Source organism: Petromyzon marinus, unplaced genomic scaffold (genome assembly GCF_048934315.1).
Source record: "Petromyzon marinus isolate PM22_M1 ecotype Great Lakes invasive population unplaced genomic scaffold, UKy_Petmar_22M1.pri1.0 PM_G_Scaffold_68, whole genome shotgun sequence".
Lineage (NCBI taxonomy): Eukaryota > Metazoa > Chordata > Hyperoartia > Petromyzontiformes > Petromyzontidae > Petromyzon > Petromyzon marinus.
Window position 1 is genome coordinate 351,633 of NW_027423022.1, and position 9,160 is coordinate 360,792.

The 9,160-nt window shown below is 54.9% G+C and overlaps 1 protein-coding gene across 1 annotated transcript; it reads left to right on the plus strand.

The window, feature by feature from the left end:
* The first annotated feature begins 757 nt into the window (after positions 1-757).
* LOC142920141 (uncharacterized) lies at positions 758-7,533 on the plus strand. The gene is made up of 4 exons (XM_076062598.1): positions 758-1,099; positions 1,407-1,472; positions 5,369-6,584; positions 7,525-7,533. The coding sequence occupies exons 3-4, from the start codon at positions 5,733-5,735 to the stop codon at positions 7,531-7,533; spliced, it is 861 nt and encodes a 286-aa protein (XP_075918713.1). The 5' UTR covers positions 758-1,099; positions 1,407-1,472; positions 5,369-5,732.
* Positions 7,534-9,160: the final 1,627 nt, after the last annotated feature.

Consider the following 9,160-nt stretch of genomic DNA (forward strand, 5'->3'; position numbering starts at 1 on the left):
GTGTACGTACACACAGTGTGTACGTGTACACACACACAGTGTGTGTACACACACACACTGTACACACAATAATGTCCACGTTGTTGCTGAGTTCACGCACCCAAAGGAGGGGGCAATGGAAAATGAATCTAAATCAACCGTGCTCTTGAGCGTTATTTTAATTTCTGCAGAGTCACTGCCGATATCGTTCCAGTGGCAATCCTTATTTGGGCACAGCTACGCCCAGTGACTGGTGGCTCATTAACATAATGTATCCTTAAGCCGTCGCGATTATATTGCGACGGGTTCAGCGCCCACGCCCCCATCCCTCGACGTAGATTCCAGACTCATTAACATAATTTATTCATATACTTAGTTCTTTCGGTAAAGTCACGTTGAAGGGAAACAACAAAATAATAAAATATATATAAAACAATAAAAATTCTCACGACGTTTCGACCATAACACAAACGGTCGTCTTCAGGTGTGTTAGTTTGCATACATTTATTTTTAAACGGTGCATTTATTTATTTATAAAAAACGTCAGCGCCATGCGCAGCGATTTGACTGTTTATTTAGGACTAGTCCATCTATATTCTGAAAAGAGGAGGGGGGAGACGAATTTTTTTTTATTAATGTATGCTGTCTGAAAGCCACTGTAAGCATGAACAATCAATTAGAGTGGCTTTCAGACAGCATATATTAATTTAAAAAAATGTCGTCTCCCCCCTCCTCTTTTCAGAATATAGATGGACTAGTCCTAAATAAACAGCCAAATCGCTGCGCGTGGCGCTAACGTTTTTTATAAATAAATAAATGCACCGTTTAAAAATAAATTTATGCAAACCAACACACCTGAAGACGACCGTTTGTGTTATGGTCGAAACGTCGTGAGAATTTTTATTGTTTTATATATATTTTATTATTTTGTTGTTTCCCTTCAAGGTGACTTTACCGAAAGAACTAAGAATATGAATTACTGCAGTCACGAAAGCTTTAAATCAAAATATAATTAATTCAGTTACAGAGCCGCTCGTGGGTGGGAAGTGACGTCATACTACTTCCTGCTGTCGCGAGGTAACAGGAAGCTGCCGTGTGCGCGCTTGCACTGAAATCCGAGGTGAGAAATTCTCATCGTGGTGGTGGTTGTGGTGGTCGTGGTGGTTGTTGTTGTTGTTTACCAAGGTAGAGCCTCGCTCTCTCTCGTAGGGATGTCAGTTGAGTAGCAGCGAGTATGGGAATCGATGTCCAGGTTGGAACTTTACAACGCGGGGTCTAGCCACGCGGGGCCTTGCCTCCTGCCCTCGCCTGATTGCGTTTACTTTAATTATCTCGCTTAAGTTTAATTTGTCTTCACCCGGCTCGCCACTTTGTAACTTTGATTTATTATGAATATTCACGCAGTTTTTATTTTCTTTTGTTAGCAGGCGAAGCCCGCTTGAGCTGCTATACCACTCTTGTTATCAGAAGCGACCTGCCCACACCAACACAAGGTGAGGCTTTGTCAACGTGTGTGAATGTTTTGACTTAAAACTTTGGTGACTGCAGGAATTAATATTCTTGGTTCTTTCGGTAAAGTCACGTAGATAGAAAATAAAATGAAAATAACAGATAATAATTTATCTTTTTTTAAATAAAGCAAAACACCCCACGACGTTTCTATGGAAACATTAATGTTGAAGATGCGAGGGCTTACAGGAATGTTTATGACATTTGCCCTCTCATTGCGTGCCATGACAGTGCTGTTTGCACAGTCACACATAGTCACTGTAAGATGTTTCTCTTGGTCGTGTTTTTGTTTTGTTGTTGTGGTTGCACCCGATTCAAGAGCCGAATGGCTCACGGGACTATAACTAAAACAAATCAAACTGAAAATAAAAAAACTGAAACCGCATGATGAATTTGGGAAAGTTTTTCACTGCATCTCCAAATATATATAAAAGGCAAAGTTGTGATTGTGTGTGTTGTCTGTTCAAAATGTTTAGCGTACTTCCCGACATGCAACAAACTGGAAATTTGCCATGTGGGTACTTTACAGACTATACACCGTGCAAATATTATACAAATACACTTTTAGTTTATTTTTTTGCACGGCAAGTGAGCTGTGACGTCAAATCTGTCACGTGACCCTCGCATGTGGAAGCGTCACACATTGTAGTGTAGCGGTTAGCGTTGTCTGTGTCTGTCTGTGTGTGTCTGTGTGTCTGTCTGTGTGTGTGTGTGTGTCTGTGTGTGTGTCTGTGTGTGTAAGCGTAACACATTGTAGTGTAGCGGTTAGCGCTACGCCGCGCTACGAACCCGGCGACCCGAGTTCGATTCCCACTCACGGCCACCACCGGCGACGATTATTTGAACCGCTTCTGGGCCTCCCCTAGGTCGACTCAGCCTCAAACGAGTAACTGTTGCGATATAAACATCGCCACTGGGGAGACAAAGGCGACCCGACGTGGTGTTGGCCACTCACCCCCTCGTGTACCGTGCTGGCCTTATAGGAGCTCGCTAACAGCACTTGCCCCTATAGTCTGTCAAGGCTACACGGGGGATCTTTGTCTGTGCGCGGCACGGTGAGTGTGTGCGGCAAGTGTCTCTGCTGGGCGTATCAGAAGGCAACGAAAATAAGGACAACTTGGCAGTCACACAGACACAGTGACACACATGCGCAGAGACACATAGACACACGCAGAGACAGACACACGCAGAGACACAGACACACACGCAGAGACACACAGACACACGCAGAGACACACAGACACACAGAGACACATAGACACACACACGCAGAGACATACACACACGCAGAGACAGACACACATGCAGAGACACAGACACACACTGATACAGACACACACAGACACACGCCGAGATAGACAACAACAACAACAACAACCGCCATTCGCCACTAAGTGGCGGTGACGTCACCACGACGCTTGTGCCAGGCCATGTGCACCTTGAGGCCACGCGAAGTGTCGAACGCCCGCTGGCAGGAGGTCACGGGGCAGACCCAGATGCGACAGGTCGACTGACTGAGACGACTGGCTGATGCACCACCTGTGCCCCCTACTGTGCCAACTTGCTGTCCTCAACGGATGGCACCTCAGCCAGCCACTCACAGGGGGTGACTTCCTCCAATATTTGAGGCACCGCAGCCTCAGTAGGGTCATCCCCACTTTGTCCCACGTTGTTTTCCTGGCTGAGGGATTTCCCCAGGACCTCAGGAATGCTCAGAAAATCTGCAAACCTGTTCCTGGGGGTCGGATATTGGATCACCGTTCTTTCCCCTAATGATGGTAATAGGTGTGGCGCTGCAGGTTACTTTTTTGATGGAATTAAAGAGCGATTTGTGATCGTGGGCCACTGAGGCAGACTCCATCTCCTCAGCAACCCGCGACCACCACCCATTCTTGCAGTGCCTCACGGCTCTCCGAACCTCCGAGCGAAGGCTGCGGTAAGCCTCCTCATTCTCCGACGTGGGATGCTGTAGCCGATGAGAGTGGGCCTGTCGATGTTTCTCAGCCGGCTTGAACACCTCTTGTCAGCCAGGGTCTCTGGGGAGGTCTGGACCGTGTACCCAAAGCAGCCATTGCAGCTACATGAGCTACAGTCCTAAACCTCGCCCATTTCCCCTCGACATCAAGAGGAGTGGGGGACGATGCCAATCCCAGCCGCAAGCGATGATGAAATTCTCGTTTGTAACTTTCATCAGCTAGCTGAGACCATGCCACTAAGGGTTTGAATGGGGTCCTGGGTGTACACCCACCACCGGAGTGGAAGAATTGCAGGTGCATCTTACAGATGACAAGTCGATGGTCAGTGGGCAGATCAGCTCCATGGTAGGTCCTGGTGTCAAGGACATGGGCCCGCATTCGCTGTTCCGTCACTATGTAGTCCAGCAGATGATCTTGCTTGGACCCGGCATGCATCCATGATGTGGTGTGGATGCGCCGATGCCGGAACAGCGTGTTGGTAATTACAAGCCCATGGGCTGCAAAAAAATTTAGCAGCCTCCTGCCGTTGTTATTGAGCTGGTCTGCCCGATGCCTTCCAATTACTCCAGACCAGGTGCCAGCATCATGACCAACTCGGTCATTGAAGTCACCCAACAAAATGACTCTATCCCGAGGGGTCACTTTAGCCAGCACCTGTGACAGGAGGTCATAGAAGGCATTTGACTCATTGGCCTTGCTTGCATCCCTCCACGGATGTTCGTCTTTGGTGGGGGCATAAGTTACCATGACCACCACTCCTCACCTGTGGTTGATGGGAAGGCGAGCCCAAAGTAGCCTGGGGCTTACAGCTTCCCACACCTCATCACCACGCTCCCACACCCCTTCATTCTTTTATTCAGAAAAAGAGCCACACCCTGTTGTTTGGCAGTCTCCTGCCCCGTGTAGAGGACTGTCCACCCCTCATGGTGGCAGGAGCCAGAGCCGGTCCACAGGACCTCCTTATTACCACAGAGATCCAGGCGGTACCGGTCCAGCTCTTGACAGAGGAGTGGCAGCCTCTCCTCCGCAGTGAGCGTTCGAACATTCCACGTGGCCACACGTAGTGGTTTTTTGTTGTTTTTGGAGGAGCCCCGAGGGGAAGGATTCAGTCTCCTGGCTCCGCCAAATGGGGTTTGGTCAGGAGACGTCATAGACGCCTGTCCCCCCGGGGCCTCCGGCACAAGCTTATTTATAAAATGTTGTGGTCGTGGTTTAGTGGTAATTAATTGGAGGTTGAGGGGTTACCAGCCCCTCACACCTGTCCAGAGCCCCCACTTAGCCGCTGTGGTGGTTACAAACGCCATGAGGGGAAAGGCCATTCGAATTGGCCCTTCCCCCCGGCACTGCCCACGGCAGCGTTGCCCGTCCGGCACCACAAGGAGGTAGGGGGTTGTTTTGCCGGACACCACCACCATTACTACCACTACTACCACCAACACTACCACCACCATTACACCACCACTACTACCACCACCACTAGCACCATTACCACCACCACTTCCACCACTTCCACCATTACCACCACTACTACCATACACTACCATCACTACCACCACCACCATTACCACCACTACTACCAGCAACGCTACCACCACCATTACACCACCACTACTACCACCACCACTAGCACCATCACCACCACCACTTCTACCACCACTTCCACCATTACCACCACCACCACCACTACTACCATACCATACCATCACTACCACCACCATTACCACCACCACTACTACCGTACACTACCATCACTACCATCACCACCACCATTACCAACATCACTACAATCACTGACCACCACCGCTACCACCAATACCACCACCACTACTAGGACTTTTGCGTACTGAATGCTGGAATCTGATCCCGCGTCTCCTCCCTCTCCTCCGGCCCTCCCCCCTCACCAGCGGCCTCCCAGACTGCCTCCCCCGGCCCGGGCCCCGACCCCGACCCCGGCCACGGCCACGGCCGCCCCCTCCGCGAGGGCTCGCTCCTCCCGGCCCGTCCGGGTGCCCAAGCGCTCCGCGGACGACGCCGGAGGAGGAGGAGCCGAGTCCCACGCGGCGCCCTCCAAGGTCGCTTGCCCGCTCGGCGACGACGCCGGGGGGCCGGGGCCCGCGCCGGGGCCTCCCCGCCGCGGCCGTCGTCTTCGTCGCCCCGTGAGGGGGGGGGCGCCGCCGCCGGGAGACTCCGGCGGTGGCGGCGCCCCCCCGGGTGAGCTCCCACGGCGGCGGCGGCGGCGGTGGCGGCGCCCGGACGACGCCGACGCCGATGGGAATCGGCCCGAGGGTCGCCCCGGAGCGCGGAGACGGCGGCGGAGAGTCGGGGCCGGCGCTCGGCGCTGACGAGGCGGCGGGCGAGGAGGAGGCGGAGGAGGAGGAGGAGGCGGAGAGACGCAGGGAGGCCGCGGTTGGACCGCGTGCGGCGCGGAAGAGACACTTCGACTTTTGGTGGCAGGGCGTGGGCAGGAGGGGGAGCAGCAGGAGGGGCGGAGGAGGAGGCGGAGCGAGAGGAGGACGAGGGGAAGAGGAGGCCGAGGCGGCGTTGAAGGCGGAGGAGGAAGAGGAGGAGGAGGAGGTTTTGACCGGGCGGTCGCCGCTAAGCAAGCGGCGGGAGGCTGCGGCGGCGGATTGCCCGGCGGGACCGAATCCCGATCCCTGCCCGGGCTCCTCTACCTGCCGCGCTCCTCCGCCTCCTCCGCCTCCTCCGCGCTCGGCCCCGCCTGGGGCGACGTTCCACTTCTTCTCGCTGATGCCGTGGCCGCTGGCTGAGCCGCCACCACCGCCCACCGGGAGGCGCCGGGGTCGCGCTCTGGAGAAGCAGCGGCAGCGACGGAGACAAATTCAGCAACAATACCGGCAGCAGAGAGCGTCGTCATCGTCGTCCAACTGTTGGTCGTTCTCGGACGCATCGTCGTTGTCGTCGTCTTCATCATCGTCGTCGTCATCGCCGGAGGAGGTGGTGGAGGGGGACGAGGCGAAGGAGCGGAGGGACGAGGAGGAGGAGGTGGTGGTGGATGACGAGGTGAAGGAGCGGAGGGACGACGAGGAGGAGGTGGTGGTGGAGGGTAACGAGGTGAAGGAGCGGAGGGACGAGGAGGAGGTGGTGGTGGAGGGTGACGAGGCGAAGGAGCGGAGGGACGAGGAGGAGGAGGAGGAGGGGGAGGTGGTGGTGGAGGGTGACGAGGTGAAGAAGCGGACGGACGACGAGGAGGGGGAGGTGGTGGTGGAGGGTGACGAGGTGAAGGAGCGGAGGGACGACAAGGAGGAGGAGGTGGTGGAGTCTACAGGGGGCGTCCGCAGGCTGCTGCTGAAGTTTTGCACCAGCCGCCTGCAGCCGAGCGTCGACAGAGCACGAGACGATGGGGAGGTGGCGGACAACGAGGAGGAGGAGAACGAGGAGGAGGAGGAGAGGAAGACGAGGAGGAGGAGGAAGAAGAAGAAGAGGACGAGGAGGAGGAGGGGACTACGGAGATCACGCAGTGCAGCCGATGATGGCGACTGCAAGTCGGGCGACGAGGTGGAGGAGGAGGAGGAGGAGAGGGTGGCGAGTCTCAAGAGGGTGGAGGAGTGCCGGATTCTCAAGCAGATAGACGACATCATGGCTGAGATACCCCAGCTGGAGGGGAGATGCAGGGTGAGGAGGAGCAGATGAGGTGTAGGGTGGTGAGGAGGGGCTGGGTGGTGAGGTGTAGGGTGGTGAGGAGGGGCTGGGTGGTGAGGTGTAGGGTGGTGAGGAGGGTGAGGAGACTCCAGGGCAGCGGGTGAGGGCGTTGGGAGTGGCTCACTCGCTCACTCGCTCGGACACTCAGTCACTCACTCAGACACTCACTCAGACATTCAGTCACTCAGACACTCAGTCACTCAGACACGTACTCAGACACTCAGCCACTCACTCAGTCACTCACTCAGACACTTACTCAGACACTCACTCAGTCACTCAGTCAGACACTCAGTCACTCAGACACTCAGTCACTCACTCAGACAGTCAGTCACTCACTTAGACACTCAGACACACACTGACACACACACTGACACAACAACAACCGCCATTCGCCACTAAGTGGCGGTGACGTCACCACGACGCTTGTGCCAGGCTATGTGCACCCTGAGGCCACGTGAAGTGTCGAACGCCCGCTGGCAGGAGGTCACGGGGCAGACCCAGGTGCCACGGGTCGACTGACTGAGATGACTGGCTGATGCACCACCTGTGCCCCCTACTGTGCCAACCTGCTGTGCTTTAGCCACCCGGCGCTCCGCTCGCTGTTGTGAGCGTCGCTCCTCCGCCCTCCGTTGTTGTTGGAGGGCGACTGCCTCCAACTGCCCAGTAGCATCCTTCACGAGCCTCCTCCACAGAGGCCGATCTTGACACCGCTGGTACCAGTCATCGGCAAGTCCACTCAGCTCCACGTCCTCCTGTACCACATCACTCCATCTCTTCTCTAGCCCGTGCCGCGCCCGCTTAGCCCCCTCAATCCGGCCAAACAAAAGCTGTTTCGGCATGCGGTGGCTGGGCATGCGGGCTACATGACCCAGCCATCGCAGCCTTGCCTGCCGGAGGAGCTCACCGATGGGACCCTGCCCAGATCTTTCAAGGATTTGTGAGCTCCTCACACAATCCAGTCTGGTTAAACCCAGGATGGATCGTAGGCAGGCCAGCCTAAATGTTTCTAACCGGCGAAGATGTTCCATTAGGGGGGTCCACGTTTCGCAAGCGTAGAGAAGGGAGGGAATGACCGTGGCCAAGAAGACCTGAAGCTTAGTGCGGAGCGACAGACCAGGTAGCTTCCACACAGCGTTACGCAACCGATGAAAAGATATTGCCGCTCGACTGATTCGGAGTGAGACCTCTGCTGTTAAACTGGAGCCAGTCATAAGCACACTGCCCAGGTATGGGAAACTCTCCACTCTCTCCACAACTGCCCCATCACCGATTGACCCCCTGCCCCCATCACCGATTGATGCATTGTCCTTGAAACCGATTGGTCCACACCAAGGGACGGCTTTCTTTAGAGCCTCGACTCAATTGGTCCTCAGGCAGAGGACGCCAAAAGGTTTCAGTTTTGTTGCCAGACAAAAAGGGGAAACCCCTATGATGTGGAAGTCCTCGTTTCTGCCACTCAGTTGAGTACATCCAGCATCTTGATTCTCCAAAAAACACGACTCTCAGTGAATGCTCTCGATGAATTTAACTTGCTTTTGTCTGAACACCCTGGCTGTGAAGTCGTATCGACGGCTGGGTGTCTGGCCGAATGAAAGTTTTTGTTTTATCTCAGGCCAAGTTGGATTACATGTAAAGGTAATAAATAAGTCAGGGACATCCATACGCTCGCATGTATGACATGGCACCTTGAGCATATTCGTGCATGCGTCTAGGGCTTCCTGTGAACGTAGCAGACGCCTAGATGTTACAAGGGGGGGGGGGGGGGGATGATGTAGCGCCATTGTTGGGCTGTATGCGTATTACCACGGGAGCTGACCTGTAATAGCGGACATGCGTCAGCAGGGGGTGGTGTACAGACCAGGTGGGACGAACAGGGCCCCCAGACCCCAAGAGGGGGGGGGGCTGGGGGATGTTCCAGGGCCCCCTAGAGAGTCCCAGAAGGCTTGGCCAGGGGCGGAGAGACCCTGGAACGGGGATAAAAGCCGGACCCCTGAACGGGTTTGGCGGTCCTCGTCCACCTGAAGCTCTGAAGAAGA